The sequence below is a fragment of the Periplaneta americana genome, chromosome 13 (assembly GCF_040183065.1).
Source record: "Periplaneta americana isolate PAMFEO1 chromosome 13, P.americana_PAMFEO1_priV1, whole genome shotgun sequence".
Taxonomy (NCBI): Eukaryota; Metazoa; Arthropoda; class Insecta; order Blattodea; family Blattidae; genus Periplaneta; species Periplaneta americana.
In genome coordinates this window covers 84,260,062-84,281,702 of record NC_091129.1, presented here as the reverse complement: position 1 = coordinate 84,281,702, position 21,641 = coordinate 84,260,062, and the positions used below count along the sequence as shown (strand labels likewise).

Genomic DNA, 21,641 nt, shown 5'->3' with positions numbered 1-21,641 from the left:
GTAAATAAATAAATAAATGAGTAAGTAAATAAATAAATTATTAGCCTGTTATTTATTCTGCATGCATCATGCGCGCCAATCATATCGATTTTTCAGCATTTCTGACATATCAATAATAATAACAATAATAATAATGGGTAAATACCACATTTTCTAAATAATCTCCACCACAACTTATTTTTAAAAAATAAAATAAAGTCAATGAAAGAACAACAAAAAAAATATCACCATCGCTTTCTAGTTTTATTGTTATTGCAGTATACGAAATAATATCATCACTTCCTGTTCTTCTTTTTCTTCTTCCTGTTCTTCTTTTTCTTGTAGGTCTATTTTACAGGCATTTCATCTGAAGGATAATGGTTTTTCCTTAACGATTTGAAATAGAAGTATGCGGTAAACGCTATTATTATTATTATTATTATTATTATTATTATTATTATTATTATTATTATTATTATTATATTTTGGCCCCTTGCTGTTGCACAGCACGTTAAATGGTAGTAAATAAGTAAATAAACAAACGAAATAAATATTAGTTTAATTTCTGCTGGAGTTAAAGCTATTGTCCATAAAAATAAAACTTTGTGCTGAAAATACTCCTTTTTATAATTAATTTTCTATAGGCTAGATTTGTGAACTCTTGTGTCCTTAAATCTAGCGAATACAGCTTGTAGATATCAGTAGGTCTAATAGTACAGGATACATTTAAGGTGGTAACTTTAAGTGCATCGCACTGTGTAAAATTTCTACACATAGGGAAGTACAAATATAGACTTTATGGCTTTTATAGTACTAGTTTCTGGCTTTTCCTTTGAATATCTTTGTAGCAGAAACATTTGTGTGTTTCAGATCTCAAGTTGAGAGGCAGACCACGTGACAACGCGCTGGAACTGCCGGTAGCCGAAGGGCCAACGTCTTCAGCAGTATCGACGCTTCCTCTGACGCTGCTCATCTGGTTCACATCGTTATGGCTGTCCAAAGTTCGAGTCCCGCCGATCCTGAATCTTCCGCCCTAGGCTCATGGCTCGCCGTCGGTGCAAGACTTTGCCATAGTGTTCGAGATTCCAGATTCATCACTCAGCTTCAGTCATTTTGTGTTTCGTATGATCGGTCCATTACAACAGCCTGCTGCTTCTCATATAGATCCATTGCTTTGAGTTGTTGAATTTGGCTTTCCGCGTTTAAAGCAAAAATCGGAATTGAATCGTTGTGTGTAGCGTTTTCATCAAATCTTCTTGGCAATCATAACACAGTTTTATTTTTCTTCAATTTGGCATCAGAGAAGACATTCTAAAGTCCAGTAGATCAACAAATAAGTCTTCAATTTAAATGCCTTTAGCTCACCATTTACAATTTAACAGTGAGAATAAGAGTATAATGTAATAATAACTGAAATAATTGACAGATTCTATCGATGTGTCTTACCATTGTAACTCACCATGTTTCCAGGACTATAAACACTAAATATATTTGAATTAAGGTAACCAGAAAGAGTATATCTAGTGTAGAATACAGTAGACCACATTTTGCTTTGTAATTAATTAACTTTTAAAGCTATCCAAGTGCAATATTTACTTCGAATTAGAAAAATTGTAATGAATATACTTTGAAAATTTTAATATTATAATGAATGTGTAAACATTTTAGTAATATGTTTAAAAAAATTATTGTAAAAAATTGAAACACTGACACATAAATTTTAATTTTTGTCATAAAGTGGTAGAAGGATTTGAGTGACTTTTTTTTTCACAAATATAGACATCAATTCATTTTGGTAACTAAAATCATTCTCCTAGGTTAGTCTTGAAATGAGATATGATATTTATATACTTACTTATGGCTTTTAAGAAACCGGAGGTTCATTGTCACCCTCACATAAACCCGCCATCGGTCCCTATTTGTGCAAGATTAATTCAGTATCATCATATCCCATCTCTCTGAAATCAATTTTAATATTATCCTCCCATCTACGTCTCGGCCCCCCCCAAAGGTCGTTTCCCTCCGGCCTCCCAACTAATACTCTATATATGACTTTTATATAAAAAATTAAATTAATGAATGTAATATTTTAAATATCTAGAAGAATCTTATCTCATTCCCAGACTAACACAGGAATATGAATATCGTTACCAAAAATAAGCTATATAAAAATATAATTGTCATTCTACCAATAATGAGGTAAATTTGCACTCACAACTCTGTTTTCTCCACTATTTATTTTTCCATGAGATTTTTACAAAAATATTTTATTAAAATTGTTATTTGTTCACTACGATATCAAAATTTACAGATTATGTTCATCATAATTTCCTTAATCGGTCTTAACAATTTTGAATTGTTAATTTTAAAATTTGCAGAGATATAGAGCAAAATGTTAGCCACTGTATTTTATTTTATAATAGATTTACACTTCGTGATTACCTTAGGCCTAAGTGCATTAGTCAATGTATTCTGCTCCTACAATGTTGCAAATTCTGTATATGGTAACTGCCGTGAAACACGTTCTTTAGTCGATCGAGGTGTAAATCGTTTGGAACGTACTTAAGTAGAAATACTTAAATTCTTAATAAAGTAGCTTATCTCTTTTCTTGTTCTATACTTTTCAGTATTTAAAATTAAACCCACTGCGATGCTGTTTTTATATTAGAAAAAGTGATTTAGACTAAAATTTTTCGATTGCTGATTAAATTTACATGATATATCGGCGTAGCCTTAGAGATATTTGAGTCAATAATTCCATATTAACTTCGATTAGTTTATGAAGAATTAGATGCTTTAACAATTTGAATCTTAAGAAAAAAATAGTATGGTATACAGCGAGTCACAAATGTCTCGAAGCGACGAAAGCCAGCGCTTTCTCTGGTTAAATCGTTCTCGTAACCATGGTGAAAAGTATTAGACTAGCTTTATTTATTTCGCCTTCATAGGCGGGATAGAGAAATTACAATAATTTACTTTTGAAGCTGGTTCATATTCATATAATTAATGGTTCACTTATGTTTTTTTTATGGATGTACGTGAAGTTTATTGGTTGCTATCTCTGCTGACGATTTGGATACCTTAGTTTCGTGAGCTACATCTTTTAAAGATTTTCACTAAGATTGTTCGAGCCTGGCAACTGCAGCTGGCGCCAGCGTTTTTGGCATGTGTCCTAGAGTATAGTGTCCAGTTTCTGAGCGTCTTGCTAGTGCAGCTGAGAATGGTACCACTTCCTATACACCTCACATCAGCCATTTGTCAAACACAGTTGTCACACTGACTACTGCAAAGGTAAAACAATCATACTTAATGTTCACATTACTTATTTCACACGCCAAAAACGGTGACGCGAACTGTATTTCATCTCATTTCTCTTCAGTGAAAACGTGAGGCCTACCAGATTATTTTACCCAGAACGAATTCTTTTTCTTTAAGATAAACTACTATAAAATAAAAGATAATAGAGCAGCTGACATTTTTCTCTGTATCTAATTAAATTTTAAAGATATTAATTAAAATTTTAAGACAGATAACGGAAAGTCTAGGAACATAACCTGTAAATTTTAATATTTGGTGAACAAATAAAAATGTTAATGACATATGTTTTAAAAAATCTCGGGAAGGAAAAAAAACAGAAAAATTCAAACATAGTTTCAATTTTTCTTAAAAAGATTTGATTTAATTGTTTTACACAGTCTACAGACATCATTATTTTAATTTTGATAAATAGGATAATTTTCTTTTCTTAGTCTGAGAATGAAGTATATGATGTTTATACTTCAAAAATAATTTAATGAATTTATCTTTCCAAATCACAAAAGAAAAAAAAAATCTCTCTTATTCACAGGGAAATGATTATAGTTAGGTAACAAAATTAGATGATGTCTGTAATCTGTGTAAAAATATTCATTCAATTCCTTCCAATAGTTTATGAGAAAAACTGACACGTCTCAGTGTTTTCATTTTCTTCACAAATTTTTGGAAAAATATTTTGTTAAACATTTATATACTCAAAATCTACAGGGGACATTGATCGAAGCTTTATCAATCAGTTTTAAAATTTGTAAATGGATAACTTTAAAAGTTGAAAACCTACAGAGAAAACTATGAGCTGGTGTATGTTATTTTATATAGTCGAGTTACACTATTTGGTACCCTGAAATGTTCCACTAATGTACAGATTTTGGTTCTGTCAGGAACGTTTTCCCTAGGAATTCAAGTTTAAAAAAGACGATATTTCCACATAAACGGTATCTGTCATACCTTTTCAGGAGAAATATCGGAGCTACAGTAGTTCGAGGAGGAATGTGTAGATTTTGGTTCGGTGGCGAGTAGTTCAATATGAAGATTCACTACACCATACATCATAGTAAAGATTATGATCAGTATAAATATAAAGAGGGTGGAGCTCATAATAAACTCACGAGAGAAGGAAATGGAAACCCTAGATATATTTCACAGTACGTATAATAATGAACGCCTACTGCTGAATATATGTTTTATATTTATTAAAGTTATAATAAAATGAGCAATAAAGGAGGGTTATGGGTAAAAGTTTCGTAATTTTTGATAAAAAGTCCGGTTTTTCGTTTCTTTATATGTACAGAAAATGAAGATATAATGCCTGCTTTACACTTTAACGCAGTTTTAGAACCCTAAGGCGGTTGTGTCTTTAATTACGCCATGTTTAAATAGGCTACTCTCATTGAGTTTAAAATGCATGTGAACATTTAAACTCAATTATCATACTTTTGCTTTTTATTTACCCTCTTCTCTGCATTCATGTTGCTAAGGATTCCACAAATTTTATGCTAAGAAGCTGCAATTTTTACTGCATGTTCTTTTAAACATCGTAACATAGTCTTGTTGCCATATTTTTTAAGAAAACAATTTTTGAATAAAAAATTAAATGTGTGTTTGCACTCTATAAATTTTATAAATTTAGATGTGAATATTTTAAAATTTTTTCCCCTACTTTTACAAGCTAAAACTAAAAATTGTGAGAACATAGAGACTATCTAAAGAAGAGACTATCTAAAGACATCGAAGACAGTGTAACAGATAATTTCAAACCAAATGTTTAAAATTTGAGGGAGATGAAACGTTTTGGAAATCTGCAAATTGTTTATTTCAAATTTAAGCAACTCTAAACTACTCAACCTATAAACATGAAGGTTAAACATGTCATTTCCGATATGAGATATAGAACGTGTACAAAGAATGAAGTCTCTAGCTTAAAAATATACAGGGTGGAAGTGAAATAATCCTGCAGATTTTCAGAGTGAATAGCTCATGTTGTATGTAACCAAGAAAGTGTGGAAAGTTCATAGTTTTCTCAGAAACGAATTTTTTTTTCCAAATGTTAAACATCCTCTAATTCGGTAAATACTGCGAGTAGGATCGTGATTTTTGTCCATATCGATAGGAAATCTAATAAAAAATAATTTATCCCTCTGGCGTATTTCAATAGCGTGGACGGTTTTCGTGTAAATTTAATTTAAAAGGGAATAATTTCAAGCCACTATACGATGAGAGCGGATTGAAATGTAGCGAGACTCGCTTACAGAGACAGAGCTGAGTTCGTTGACCTCTTACATCTTTATTACGAGAAGGAAGACGACTGTGTGTGTTAGCGACGATGTTGTCAGACTGCTGCAACTTCCAACTGAAATATCTAATTAGCCGTGCATTTAATCACGAAATGTGATATAGGTTTTCGATTCCTTTAAGTGTAACCTATCGTCCCTTTCAATCTGCAGGGCTATATCATTTCCACCCTGTGTAAGTAAAATAGAGATTTCACTCATCGGCGCCCTTAATGGTGTCATTGTTTCACATAATTGTGCACAAATGAATAATTAGAAAACGCAGATTTTTATCATCATTATCATCATCCTTCACGACCTGCTTGTAGACCTGTTTCGACTCCATCCATCAGTCGATAAAGAGGTTACTTCATTTTCTGTGTTCTTTTTGTAAGAAATCATGATCTGTGGGATTCTAGTGTTATCCTTTTTAGGGACATGGTGTAGCTAATTAGATGAATAATTGTTAACCTTGCTTTCTAACAGATTCAAACTTCAATTGCCCTAGAATGTCTTCGATCTTTTTTAAATACAAAAACGAATATGCTGTTCTTCTGAAAAAAAAAAAAAACATTAAATAATTGATTAAATGGCGATCTTACTCGTGCTATTTATGTAAGAATGTGCGGATTGTATCGGAGGATGGTGTTAAGTAGCACCTAAACAGCTGTAAGCCGCACATGCTTACATAATTAACACGAGTAAGATCGCCATTTAATCAATTACTTATATTCAAGTGTTAAAAGTAGTGTACGAAAGATTCAACATGGATGAAAAAAATTCATTTGAAATGATTTTAATCCTTGTTTGTCCTTTTGTTTGAGCAGCAAAATTTCACTTGACTAATGTGACAAAAACTCTGTATCTCCTGAAGCATTAGAATACTTTCCTCCTTCTATTACTGACCATTACCATGCCATTTTCCACTCCGGAGGGAAGACGCTTGTGATATATAACCGAGACCAAACATTATTTTGTAGTGTGTAAAAATACCACAGTTAATGCACGAAGCGGATAATCCGCCCATGGAAAGTCTTGAGTTTGCTCTATTCCTCGTCTATTTTTTTAACCTATAATTCAGATCTTCATCTCCTGCCATTAGAGCTTTATCATTGTGAAATGATGTGACTAACCTGTCATTTCCGATATGGATGACCGTATTACAGCATTTGTTTCTCCAAAATTTTAAGGCTGATATCAGGTATGGTATATCTTAGAGTGGATATCATTAGTGAAAAGGGCTTCATTATTATAGGGTGGGCATCTCATATCTTAAGCATGTTTTTGACGTGTAGGTTACCACTATATCTATTTGCAATCGAGAAATAGAAAGTTTATCCTCTTAGAACTCTTGAAGCAAATATTCTAAAAACAGTTATATCGTTTTCAACGTGAGAAAAGCACTGAATTTTTTAGAGTCTCGTAAAATGTATAATGATTAAAAATGTGTCAACCTTATGGCGTATTATTTCACATTGTAAATTGACATGATTCGGATCATTATAATTAATCATTTTCTTGAGAGATGACCGATTCGTTCCCCTTCTAACGACATATTTTGAGCGAAAGATGTTTTGAATAATTTCAAATTAAGAACTTTACAAAAGTAATCCTGAAAAACACAATCTGGCTCATACATGGTTGTTTCCGATCTCTGATAACGTCAGGAGTCATACGACAGCTGAACTGTGGCGCGAGGTGACAGATCAGTAGTGAGTGATCTTATAGTCAGAGTGCACGGCGACTCACAGCAGAAATTCCCAAGAAAATCGAGCCTTTTTGGGAGGAGTACATTACGACACTTTCCAATGCCAAGTACAGTTAAGTGAAAATAAAAGAAGCCTGTAAGAAACGAGGTTTCGTTATTTCCAAGAAAGACATCTTCTGTGTACTTAATAAGATTGGTAAAGCACCTGTGGAGTAACGGTTAGCGCGTCTGGCAGCGAAACCAGGTGGCCCGGGTTCGATTCCCGGTCGGGGCAAGTTACCTGGTTGAGGGTATTTTCCGGGGTTTTCCCTCAACCAAATATGAGCAAATGCTGGGTAACTTTCGGTGCTGGACCCCGGAATCATTTCACCGGCATTATCACCTTCATCTCATTCAGACGCTAAATAAATTAAGCTGTTGATAAAGCGTCGTAAAATAACCTAGTAAAATAAAAAAAAATTGGTAAAGCTCGAATGGAATTAATTTGTATCATCTCGTGGGGTGCGGCGACTTGTGACGGGGTGTGGATTTACTTGCTTTTTCCACTCTGGAATTAATCCCATCCGAGCTTTGCCAGTCTTATTGGATACACACAAGATGCCTGTCTTGGAAATAACGAAACCACTTTTTTGCAGGCTCCTATGATTTTCACGTAACTGTACTTGGCATCGGAAAGGGTTGTTATGTACCCTTCCCAAAAAGGCTCGATTTTCTTGGACATTGCTACTGCGATACACCGTGCACTCTGGTTATGAAATCACTCACTACTGGTCTGTCACCTCTCGCCGCAATTCAGCTGTCGATGTGATTTCTGACGCACATGAATCATTCAAATTCGTTATCAGAGATCGGAAACAACCCTTGGAGACTGGAACTGTACGAAGAGAATTTTGCCAAAATATGACATTCATTTTCGCGAATATGAAAAGGTCAACATAATATTTTAGTGTTAAATATTTTCCTCCCTAAACCAATTGGAGCAGGTTCATATTATCTACAAAATGAGCATTTAGAGATTAATAATTCTGCCTATATTTAGTATGCTAACAAAAAACAATAGACCTGCGTAATTAAACAGTTTTTGTTCATCGTTACTTTAATACAAAATTAATATTTGAGGAGAAAAATTCGCTCCGGCGCCGGGGACCCTCAAATATTAATTGTCAATATTACAGATGTTATTCTGTAGGACAAATTGATAGAATCTTTAATGTTTAATACAAAAACTACGTAGCTAATTTTTTTACACGAAAAGGAAAAAAAAATACGTCTTACATTGGTTGGAATTAACAGTGGTTACAATACAAGAAAAGTAACTTTTCTAGAGTTTCTGACAAAAGAATAGAAACAAACTTATATCGTGCTACAATTGTAAACGTCAACAGAATAAGGATGTAGCCAACAAAACTGTAATTCGTGTTTCAGGAGAAAAGAAAATATTTGCAAGGACACATTTCATTAGCCCTATATTTAATAGTACAACCATTTGGCTACTCAAGGATACAAGTTAATTCAGTTGTTGAATGCATAAATTTATTGTTATAAATAAAGTCTTAAAAATAACTTTTTCTACATAAATCACAAAATTCAATAATAATTTGATACATCCTTTTTCCGCAGAGATCTTCAACTAGTTGTTGTTGAATATTTGTTGGTATTTCAGTGTTCTTATATTCAGACACTTTATTAACTTCATAGAGTGTAGAGTACGATGGATTCTTTTCCAACAGTAAATCCAATATGGTAGACGTGACATTTCCAGACGTCTCTGGAATTTGTTTTGGCTTCTTTAATTCAGTGAAGCTAAGAGTTCAATTGCTCTACAAGAGTGGCTTTGATCTTTCAAGTATTTATTTGAAAATATTTTTATTTTCCACTAGAATGCCTGGTTCAGTGTTACTTATAGAAATATAAACGGAGGAAATATATCGTAGAAAATGTGGGGTAAAATATTAATAATTTTTATGGCATATGAAGATTTTATCAAAACAGTAAGAAATAGAAATATTTTCTTCGTTAATTGTATTCTACACATTGTGAATCGTGAATCTCATATCGCTAAGAGGCATGATTAAATTTGTTCACAATGGGCCTACTAGATTATATATTTTGTCTGTCACTATTTAGAGTTAGGCTACTATGAAGAATATTGATGAAAACGCTACATGAGAGAATATTTAATTTCCAAATAACTTCAAAGAATCTTATAAAATTCAGTTCTTTTGATATAATACTTTATGGTTGTCTTTATGGAGGAGAGGATTGTGGTGTGGAAATGTATGTGGACGATTATTCTTTAGAAGTTTGTCAGGAATGGGTGCAAAGGAAAGCTTGATAGTGATCTCAGGGACTTTAAGCAAGAAATATGGGAAAAGTGATCACTGTTTTCAAATAAAGTTGGAAGATGAATGGCTCACTCCAGAAGATGACGGAACATTAACGGACCAACTCCAAGAAATTTCTCAGAAGATTTCATATTTGCGTTCTTCTCTTCCTACCTATAAATCATCTAATTTTTCTAATATCTGTGACCTGTTATATGCCACATCCATTGATGTGATGTTTTTGTCCTTGATATCATGATATTCACATTGTTTCTTCTTAAATTATTTTTTAATATTCACGTAGTGTTGCTTTCCAAATGAAACATGTTTTTGGGCCTATAAACATTTGATAAAAACAGGCCTAAGAGCAAAAGAATTATATATAATTATTATGTACACAGAAATGTAAATAACGCACCTTTGTGATATTAAGAAAACAGTGTATAAAGCAAACTGATATTAAGTTTGTGGCATGGACAGAAACGTGGCAAGTGAAAAATGGATAGAGAATGTAGAAAAAGTATTTCTTTTTTTTTCTGACTACTCTGAAACACAGCGAAAATATTAATGTTATTAACAAAAGTAGTTACATTAGTGTACAGTCTGTTTCAGATTGGTTATATAATGAAATAGTGTAGTTGTAAATTAACGACGGATAGACGTTAAAAGAAGCACACAATCTGTACCATACATCATTAGAGTAACAAGATCGTGTGTAGATTAAATTTAGCGTCTGTTACCGCAAAAATTTTTTCCTAGTGTTTCGGGATTACAAAATAATTCAGGCATAACTCCGACACTCATAAAAAAAAAGCATATGTTTCATTGGGTTGAACACAACGTTCCCTTGAACACAACGTTCCCTCTAACATACTTACTCACCAGCGGGGATCTGCCGTACTCTGAGCAGACAATTTTGACAGGAACTTACGATAGCGCTGGGCTTTCAAAGTGCTTCCAGTAGCTTTTTCAAAATGAAAATTCCGCCAAGCGGCTAAAATACAACTTGCGCAGTAACATTTCAGTTACTACGTAGGCGCGTATTAGCACACCTTAGAGGGAACATTGATTGAAAATCTGTGTATCTCTCTTCCTTCCTCCATTCTGCGTACACCAATTGCTGTAGATATGTCCAAAGATTTTTGAAACCGTCAATCCTTGTACTGATCGCCATTACAGTGTTACTGGAAGTGAAGTGTTAACTTGATGTCTTTGTTTCTCGCAAGCTTGTGTCACTTGTAAAACGTGCTACAGTGGACCTTGTTGAAATCAAGTTGAATATATGAACAATATCTTTAAAATAGAATCTATTTCTCTATACTTTTGAGCTGAAAGTGAAGCAGATCATTGTATTTCTTGACCAGTATTCCATTTTTCCAATGCGCTTTGTACTAGCAAATTAAAGACTGAATGCATTGAAAAAACTTTTAGTAATAGTGGAAAATGGTTGGAAAATCTTAGATATTACATTATTGTATTGGAAAGGAAAGAAGAAAGTTGACAAGTTTCGTATTACATGTATGTATGATCATGAAAAGAAAATAAAATGTATTCCAAGTCTATAAATTTCATATAGTACTGAAATGTATCACACAACGCCTGTATTTCCTCATGAAATAAATTATTCTTCTGGGTGATGTAGAAATTATCGCGCTCTCTTCTGGACACAAGAAGTTGTTTAAATCCTATCTAGGAAAATAATCGTATGTTCTTCGCATCCTTCAATTCTGTGATGATAAAGGCCTATATAAAAATTGTGTTCGCTCACACAGTGTTTTACATCTTAGACATACTGAATCACACCACCTGAGTCCAACTGCACTTCTATCCCTTTCATATCTGAACCTGTCCCCTGACTGTCTCAGGGCACTATACATTAATTCGCGAAGCTGGTTTGGCAGTTTTCTCTAGAACAATGCAATTTTTCTGTGATAAAATTTATTTCAAATGAAAGTCAGCTCGTCGTGCGAGTGTGGAATTTATTTAGATATTTTCTAATCAAATACATCCTTTTTAGAACTGTAATTCATAATTTCATGTAAAAATGTTAATATATCTATGTACTAGTTCTGTGGAAAAACATAACACCCGACAGAAAATTCACAGTTACAACAAAGGGAAAACTAGAAGACAAATCACAAGTTTACATAACAAATTCTTATCCAGAATAACTCTTCTCGGGTTCTAAGCCAAGTGAGTTCGAGATTTGCTTCCAAGTTTTCGATGGCTAGCTCTGTCAACTGTCCGAAGACAGGTCTGAACCTCACAAGTGATACTAAGAAGGCACCACTTATGAGGCAACTAGGCCAGGAGATAATGGGGTAGGGTGGCCAGTTCCTTTCCCCCTCCATTGTATACATCGCCGACTAGCTACATATTACACTAGTCAGATTTCAGATGAATGGAAATATTTCTTCTTCCTCTGACACATATCGTCAAGTGAGATGTACTGCCTGATAATAGATAATATCATATAAATTAGTTTTTTATTTTTCGGTCAATCACTTATCATGTTATGATGACAGAAATGGATTCTGTTACATCAAGATACAGTGTTAATATACGTCACGAATATTTTCGACCCATTTTCAAGTTATCTTCAGGTGATAGTTTTCTAACAAACATACATTTGAACTAGGTGAAAATATTATTTAAACACATTTATATTCGTGACACATATTCGTGACGTATATTAACATTGTATCTTGATATGACAGAATCCATTTCTGCCATCATAACATGATAAGTGATTGACTGAAAAATAAAAAAAAAGTAATTTATATGATATTATTTCACAAACTTATCTGAACACAACATGACTTTTAAAAACTGATAATAGATGTTCATATCAGCAAGAACCTCAATCAGAGGATGAAAGGACTGAAGGAAAATAATATAAATTGAATCGGAAACATTAAAGTGACCGAAATTAATCGTGCCAATCAGAATGTCTTTCCCGATACAGTACCTGTTTAGCAGAGGGAGGACGACATTTTTAGCATCTTCTATAAGGTAAGAGTTCATACAAGTTCTAGGAAGCGAAGTTGTACGGGCGACGACAGCTAATGCACGCCTAGAAGGCGAGATGTTAAAAACCAAGTGAGCGGACAAAGTTTACAGATACAACCTACAGAAAGGTGAAGTGTCCTACATGTTATTTTCATCCATGATTCTTAGTAGTCCAGTGTCATCGCGACTGTCTGTGGTTTGAAGGTAAGAGGGAAACATTCTCAGTGCTAATAATATCGAATGATATTGGTGTTCCTATATATTTATAGAACGCGTTGTCATTTATGACTATTTAAGTCCCTTCAGCATACTTTTAGATGAAATTAAATGTGTCTCTTTTAGGTGCTAGGAAGGAGCAAGGGGGCAAGCAAGTAGAACACTATGCTTTCATTTCCTCGACATAAGAGTTAGGTGGTATAGTCGGTACCACGCTGCGAGCTATTTTACCCTCGATAAGACCTCTTACTCAAAGTTTTCCAGGAGGATGAGTGGACCAGATGCCATTCTATAAGTTTCGACAACAAATAGCCCGCCATTACCCTGGACTTCCTGTTAGAGGGAGCACATTTGCGATATTTAACAAGAAAACCGGCCTGTTTGCGAAAATGTACAAGATCCATTTAGGAAGAGATACTACATGTTTTCAGAACTCATTTGCGAAAGGTTGCATCAACATTTCCTTTGTCGATTTTAAAGGGCTAAACGGTATACACAAATTAATGCAAACATTTATTACATTTCCGTGTTTCTTGTGTTGTAGTGTTGGATAATTTTATTGTGACGACTTCTTGTTGATTCTACGTCCACTTGGACACACTGCAATGAAGACTGTACCTTTGCTTAAGAATTGTGAAATGAGTTGTAAGATTTATACAAGTCTCAGGGAAGTTTTGTTTTGTCCTTTAATATAATGATTAAATTTACACTGGTAATTATAACGCTGCATTATCGGCTGATCTGTTGCATAAATATTCATAAAACAATAATTAGAATTGTAGCACTCCCATTCTTTTGTGGTCTTGTTGATTTCAATAGTAATTGGCGACATCATACTGATACTTGTACAGTTGAAATAGGGACTCTATTGTTCCATAATATTTGCCAAATTCATGCCAGGAATTGTACAAATTTCACAGAACTTCTGCTTTCTGGTTTTACATAATAATTACCTTTAGACTAATAATTATTCAGCTGTAATATCGTCTGATGTGTCTGATAAATATTTCCCAAATTCATAGAAATATGTAATACATTTGCTGTATTAAATTTCTTGTAGTCTTGGTGTGTTGAATATTAATTGACGACTACATACTGATACTTGGACAGTAGCAGTAGGGAATCTAATGTTGCATAATAGTTGCTAAATTCATTCTACGATTTGTACAATTTTCACAGAATTTTTCCTTGTGGTTTTGTATAATAATTGGCATTTTACAAACTTTCAATCAGCTATAATACCATCTGGGGCCTGTTTCTCAAAACTCATGGACTAGTAATACTAGTCTGTACAGTAGTAATATCAGTTTATTTTACAAGTCTGTGTTTCTAGAAACTACAAGGGTAAAGTAGTAGTTATCAGTTCACAGACTAGTAATATTGGTCGATTTCACCAGTTCATAGGTGATTCTGTTTCTCAAAATGCTAATCTAGTTGATTATACTAGTATTCAACAGGAATATTCCTACAAGACTCCAAACACTGGTAATTTCTATATTATCAGTTACCAGTGACAATCTTTCTCAGATAATCAAAACAAAATATTGTAGTAATTTTTTTTTAATATGTTGTTTAATGATTCCGATTGAAGTGATGAAGAAGTTGTGAGAAGAGCTAAAACTATATCGAGAAGGAACAATTATTATTTCTTTAGGGGAGCATTGTTTAAATATAATGAACGGTTTAAATAAAGTGCTGAAAAGCTTGGAAAGTTGCTAAATACAGTGGGACCTGCCATAACAAGACAAACAAATAGAAGTCATGCATTATCAGCAAAGCTTCAAATACAAATTGCTCTACAAATCGGAATGTTCATTATTTTCCAATAGCATCTGGTCTTTCTGTCCTAGACAGCAACACAAGCAGAATTTTTTTCCTAATAATCTAATACCAATTCATCAACTGCAGTAATTTTTGCTGGCTTTCCTCCTCCACTGCAGTTGTTCTGACATTGTCAACTTTAGGTTACAAATTAAACATAAAACGACACTAATTTATGAATAGATCAAACGTAAAACTGAAAAAGTGAGTGAATTTTTCAAGTCATAAGTGGCATTCATGTCGGCAGTAGACCCACTAGCTACATAATGTGTTCATATTATGATATTGTGAACTTGAATTGGTACTCATCAAAGTTGCTTTCTTAATGTTGGGCCACTAAGTGTCTCTAACGTATGCAAAATCTTTGTTTTGAGGTATCAGTTCCATAGCCTCACACATTACAAAACTTTTTGTCCATTCGTTTACTTTATCATTTTTTTATTATGCTTGAAAAACCACCGATTAATATATCCTTTGATTCATTAACCATATTGAGTATAGTTAATTTGCTTTCAATTGATGGAATTTCAACCGAAAAGAGAAATAAGAACCAAACATAAACAAATTAGCCTTCTAAACTCAAATAATGCCTACCAGTGACTATAAACAAATGAACTCAATCAGCTGACTAGTGAAAGAGGTCATGTGACTAGTGAAAAATTGTCACAAGTTACTAGACTAGTAAAATAGTCTGAGAAACAGAATCTACTAGAGCTGGTGAAATATACTCTGGTAACTAGTAACTGGTGAACTACTAAACTAGTATTTTTGAGAAACAGGCCCCTGGTCTGTTGGTGAAAATTTTACAAGTTCATTCAAAGGTGAACTATATTGCCATTTTTCTTGAAGACTTTCTGTGTTGAATATTCTCGATATGATATGGAAACTTAGGTAAATGCAATAGGGGCTGCACTGTTGGTGAAAAATTGTTAATATCATGGCAGGACTCATACAAATCTCAAAGTAACTTTGATCTATACTTTAACATAACACTTGACATTAGACTAATCGATAGAGCAGTAATATCGAATAAACTGTAGAAAATAATTTTCCAAATTCATACAAGAATTAACTACATTCCATACCTCTGCAGTGTTTTAGAGTTGTATAATAATTGAAGACTTCGTACTGACATTTTGAAAACTACAATACGGAAACTGATTTTCCTTAAGAAACTTGAAATTAACTGCAGGATTTCAACAAATATTACGGCAGTTTGTTTTATGCTTTTACATCTATCTATCTATCTATCTATCTATCTATCTATCTATCTATCTATCTATCTATCTATCTATCTATCTATCTATCTATCTATCTATCTATCTATCTATCTATCTATCTATCTATCTATCTATCTATCTATCTATCTATCTATCTATCTATCTATCTATCTATCTATCTATCTATCTATCTATCTATCTATCTATCTATCTATCTATCTATCTATCTATCTATCTATCTATCTATCTATCTATCTATCTATCTATCTATCTATCTATTCTATTCCATTTTGTCTATCTATCTATAATATTTATTCTATTTTACCTAAGCTATCTATTATATTTATTGTACTCCATGTATCTAAAATTTTCAAATATTTTTAATTTAAAAAAATACACATCCATCGAAATTTTCAAAACTTTTCAAAATTGAAAAAATTTTCAAAATTTTGAAAATCAAAAAAAATTTCAAATTTAAAAAAATTTTCCAAAGTTTTTCTGAATTCAAGAAATTTTCAAAAATTTTTTAACTATAAATTTAAAAAAAAAATACAAAATTTTTCAAAGTTCAAAAAATTTCCAAAAATTTCAAAAAAATTTTCAAAATTCAAAACATTTTCTAAATTTTCAAAAATTAGTCGAAATTAAAAAAATCTCCAAAATATCCATTTTCTTTCCAAATTTTTCAAGTATCCAAAAATTTTCAATATTTTTCAAAAATTCTTTTAAATTCCTAATTTTTTTTTTAATTTTCAAGATTAAAAAAAATTCAAAATTTTCAAAAATTTTCAAAGATTTGAAAAAATTTCCATCCTACTCAACTATCCATTTATCTATACCCAACTATCAATTCTTATACATCTATCGTATGTATCTACATCTACCCTATCTATCTATCTATCTATCTATCTATCTATCTATCTATCTATCTATCTATCTATCTGGCTGTCTATCTATCTATCTATCTATCTATCTATCTATCTATCTATCTATCTATCTATCTATCTATCTATCTATCTATCTATCTATCTATCTATCTATCTATCTATCTATCTATCTATCCACCCACCCACCCACCCACCCACCCACCCACCCAGCCATCCATCCATCCATCCATCCATCCATCCATCCATCCATCCATCCATCCATCCATCCATCCATCCATCCATCCATCTATCTATCTATCTATCTATCTATCTATCTATCTATCTATCTATCTATCTATCTATCTATCTATCTATCTATCTATCTATCTATCTATCTATCTATCTACCCACCTACCCTCCCACCCACCCATCTATTCTGCCTATACTATCTATCTATCTATCTATCTATCTATCTATCTATCTATCTATCTATCTATCTATCTATCTATCTATCTATCTATCTATCTATCTATCTATCTATCTATCTATCTATCTATCTATCTATCTATCTATTTATCTATCTATCTATCTATCTATCTATCTATCTATCTATCTATCTATCTATCTATCTATCTATCTATCTATCTATCTATCTATCTATCTATCTATCTATCTATCTATCTATCTATCTATCTATCTATTCTGTTCCATGTATTCCATTTCGTCTCTCTATTCTCTTATATCTATACTCTTCTATCTATTCTATTCTATCCATTCTATTCTATTCTACTCCACTCTACCCTATTATATTCTATCTATTCTATTCTATCTAATCTATTGAATCCCATTCTATTCTATCTATTCTATTCTATGCTATTCTATCTATCGCACTCCATTCTATTCTATTGTATCTATCCTACACTATTCCAATTATTCCATTCTATCTATCCTATTCTATTCCATCTATCCTTTTCTATGCTACCTATTCTATTATAACTATCTATTTTATTCTATCTATCTATTCTATTCTATTCTATCTACCCTAATCTTTCTACCTATTGTACTCTATCCCATTCTATCTGTCAATTGTATTCAATCTAATAAAATTGTATCTTAATATTCTATTTAATCTATCTATCTATCTATCTATCTATCTATCTATCTATCTATCTATCTATCTATCTATCTATCTATCTATCTATCTATCTATCTATCTATCTATCTATCTATCTATCTATCTATCTATCTATCTATCTATCTATCTATCTATCTATCTATCTATCTATCTATCTATCTACCTATTTATTCTATTCGATCTACCTATTCTATTCTATCTATTCTATTGTATCAAACTGTTCTGTTCTATCTATTCTGTTCTATTCTATGTATACTATTCTATCCATCTGTTCTATTCTATCTATTCTTTTCTCTATATCTATCATTTTCTATCTATTCTATATATCTATTCTATTCTATCCATTCTTATCTACCTATCTTTTCTATTACATCTATTATATTTACTCTATCTATTCCATCTATTCTATTCTATTCTATCTATTATATTTTATCTAACTATTCTATTCTATTTATTCTAATGTGTCTGTCTATAATACTCTAGCTATTTTCTTCTATCTATCTATTATATTCTCTCTATCTCTTCTATTCTATCTATTCTATTTTATCTATTTATTCTATTCTATCTATCTATTCTGATATTGCTATTCTAATCTTTCTATCTATTTATTCTATTCCATCTGTTCCATTCTAAACCTCCATTCTATTTCATCTATTCTATTTCTATCTACTCTATCTATTTCATTCTATCTTTTCTATTCTATCTACTATATTATTTTATATCAATTCTATTCTATATTTGTCTATTCTATTCTATTCTATTCTATTCTATTCTATTCTATCCTATTCAAATTATCCTATTCCATTCTATCTATTCTACTCTATCTATCTTATACTATTATATTTATTCCATTCTATCTACCCTACTACTTTCCATCTATCCTATTCTATGCTATATATTATATTATCAATATCTATTCTATTCTATCAATCTATCCTATTTAATCTATTCTTCTCTTTTTATCTGTTCTATTCTATACCATTTTATCTATTTATTCTATTCTATCTATTCAAATTCTATCTATTCTATTCTATTCTACTATTCTTTCTATTCTATCTATTCTACCTATCTATATCCTATTTAATCTATCTATCTATCTATCTATCTATCTATCTATCTATCTATCTATCTATCTATCTATCTATCTATCTATCTATCTATCTATCTATCTATCTATCTATCTATCTATCTATCTATCTATCTATCTATCTATCTATCTATCTATCTATCTATCTATCTATCTATCTATTTATTCTATTCGATCTACCTATTCTATTCTATCAAACTGTTCTGTTCTATCAATTTTGTTCTATTCTATATATACTGTTCTATCCATCTGCTCTATTCTATCTATTCCTTTCTCTATATCTATTATTTTCTATATATTCTATATATCTATTCTATTCTATCCATTCTTATCTACCTATCTTTTCTATTGCATCTATTATATTTACTCTATCTATTCTATCTATTCTATTCTATTTTATCTATTCTATTATATGCTATCTATCTGTTCTATTCTATCAATTCTATTCAATTTATTCTATCTATTCTATTCTTTTCTATCTTCTACTCTATCATATTTTATTCTATCTATTCTATTCTATTATATATATCCTATTCCATTCCATCTATTCTATTCCTTCTATTCTAAACTATTCTATTTACTCCATTCTATCACTCCCATTCTGTTCTATCTATCCTGTTCTATTCTATCTATTCTATTATAACGACCTATTCAATTCTATCTATTCTATCTATCCCATTCTGTTATCTCTATTCTATTCTATCTATTCTATTCTATCTATCTATTCTATTTATCTATTCTATCTATTCTATTGTATCTATTCTATTCTATCTATACTATTTTATATATTCTATTGTCTCTATCCATTCTATTATATCTATTCTATGTATTCCATTCCATTTATTCTGTTTTATCCATCTGTTTTATACTGTATATTCTATTTTACATACCTATTTTATCTATCTATTCTATTCTATCTATTCTAATCAAGTCATCTATTCTTTTCTATCTATTCCATCCGTTTCTTCTATTCTATTTATCTATTCTATTCTATCTACTCTATCTATCTATTCTAATATCCTATTCTATTCTGTCTATACCATTCTATCTATCTATTCTATTCTATTCGTACTATTCTAACTATTTTTCTATTATATCTCTTCCATTCTCTATATCTATTCTACTCTATCTATTATATTCTACCTATCAATTCTATTCTATCCATATGTTCTCTTCTTTCTATTCTATTCTCTAAATATATTCTGTTCTATCTATTCTATCTGTCTATTCTATTCTATCTATGCTATTCTACCTATCGTTTCTATTCTATCTATTCTATAAACTCTAACTAATCTATTCCATTTTCTACTTTATCTATCTATTGTATCCTATATATTATATTCTTTTTTATATTCTATTCGATCTATCTATCTATCTATCTATCTATCTATCTATCTATCTATCTATCTATCTATCTATCTATCTATCTATCTATCTATCTATCTATCTATCTATCTATCTATCTATCTATCTATCTATCCAATTCTATTCTAACTATCCATTATTTTCGAACTATTCTATCTATTTTTCTATTACATCTAATCAATTCTGTATATCTATTCTGCTCTAGCTATTATATTCTACCTATCTATTCAATTCTATCTATTCTATTATAGCCATATGTTCGATTCTTTCTAAAATATTCTCTAAATGTATTCTGTTCTATCTATCCTATCTGTCTATTCTATTCTATCTATGTTAGTCTACCTATCCCTTTTATTCTATCTATTCTATTCACTCTAACTAATCTATTCCATCTTTCTACTTTAGCTATCTATTGTATGCTATATATTATATTCTATTTATATATTCTATTCTATCTATCTATTATATCAATTCTATCTATCTATCTATCTATCTATCTATCTATCTATCTATCTATCTATCTATCTATCTATCTATCTATCTATCTATCTATCTATCTATCTATCTATCTATCTATCTATCTTTTCTATCTATTCAATTCTATCTGCACTATTCTATCCATTCTATTCTATCAAATTGTTCTCTTCTGTCTATTCTATACTATCTATCTGTTCTATTCTTTCTATTCTATTCTATCTATCTATCTAACTTTTCTATCTATTCTAATCTATGTATATATTCTATCCTATTTCCTCAATTCTATCTACATTACTCCATTGAATTCTATCTATTCTATTAATTATATTCCTTCCATTCTATCTCTCTAATCTAGTCTATTCTATCTTCTATTCAATCGATTCTCTTCTGTCTATCTATTCTATTCTTTCTATTCTATTCTATCTATCTATTCTATTCTATCTATTCTACTGTATCTATTCCATTCTATCTGTTCTATTACATGCTATTTATCTGTTCTATTATTTCTATTCTATTATATTTAATGAATCCATCTATTCTATTCTATCTAATCTATCTCTATAATCAAATCTATGTATTCTATCTTCTATTCTATCGATTCTATTCTGTTTATCTACGCTATTGCTTCTATTCTAGTCTATCTATCTATTCCATTCTGTCTATTCTACTCTATCTATTCCATTCTATCTATTCTATTATATGCTATCTATCTGTTCTATTCTATCAATTCTATTCAATTTATTCTATCTATTCTATTCTATCTTCTATTCTATCCTATTCTCGTCTGTCTATTCTGTCCTATCCAATTATATCTATCCCATTCCATTCTATCTATTCTATTCCTTCTAT

At 31.2% G+C, this 21,641-nt stretch overlaps 1 protein-coding gene across 1 annotated transcript in view; it reads left to right on the top strand.

Moving 5' to 3' along the window:
- The window catches only part of LOC138712054 (neurotrimin-like), a 236,606-nt gene extending 230,464 nt beyond the window's left edge, over positions 1–6,142 (top strand). The window contains exon 9 of the mRNA XM_069843449.1: positions 850–6,142. Coding sequence (XP_069699550.1) covers positions 850–1,016 — 167 coding nt within the window. The 3' untranslated portion in view covers positions 1,017–6,142. The remainder of the gene's footprint in view (positions 1–849) is intronic.
- Positions 6,143–21,641: the final 15,499 nt, after the last annotated feature.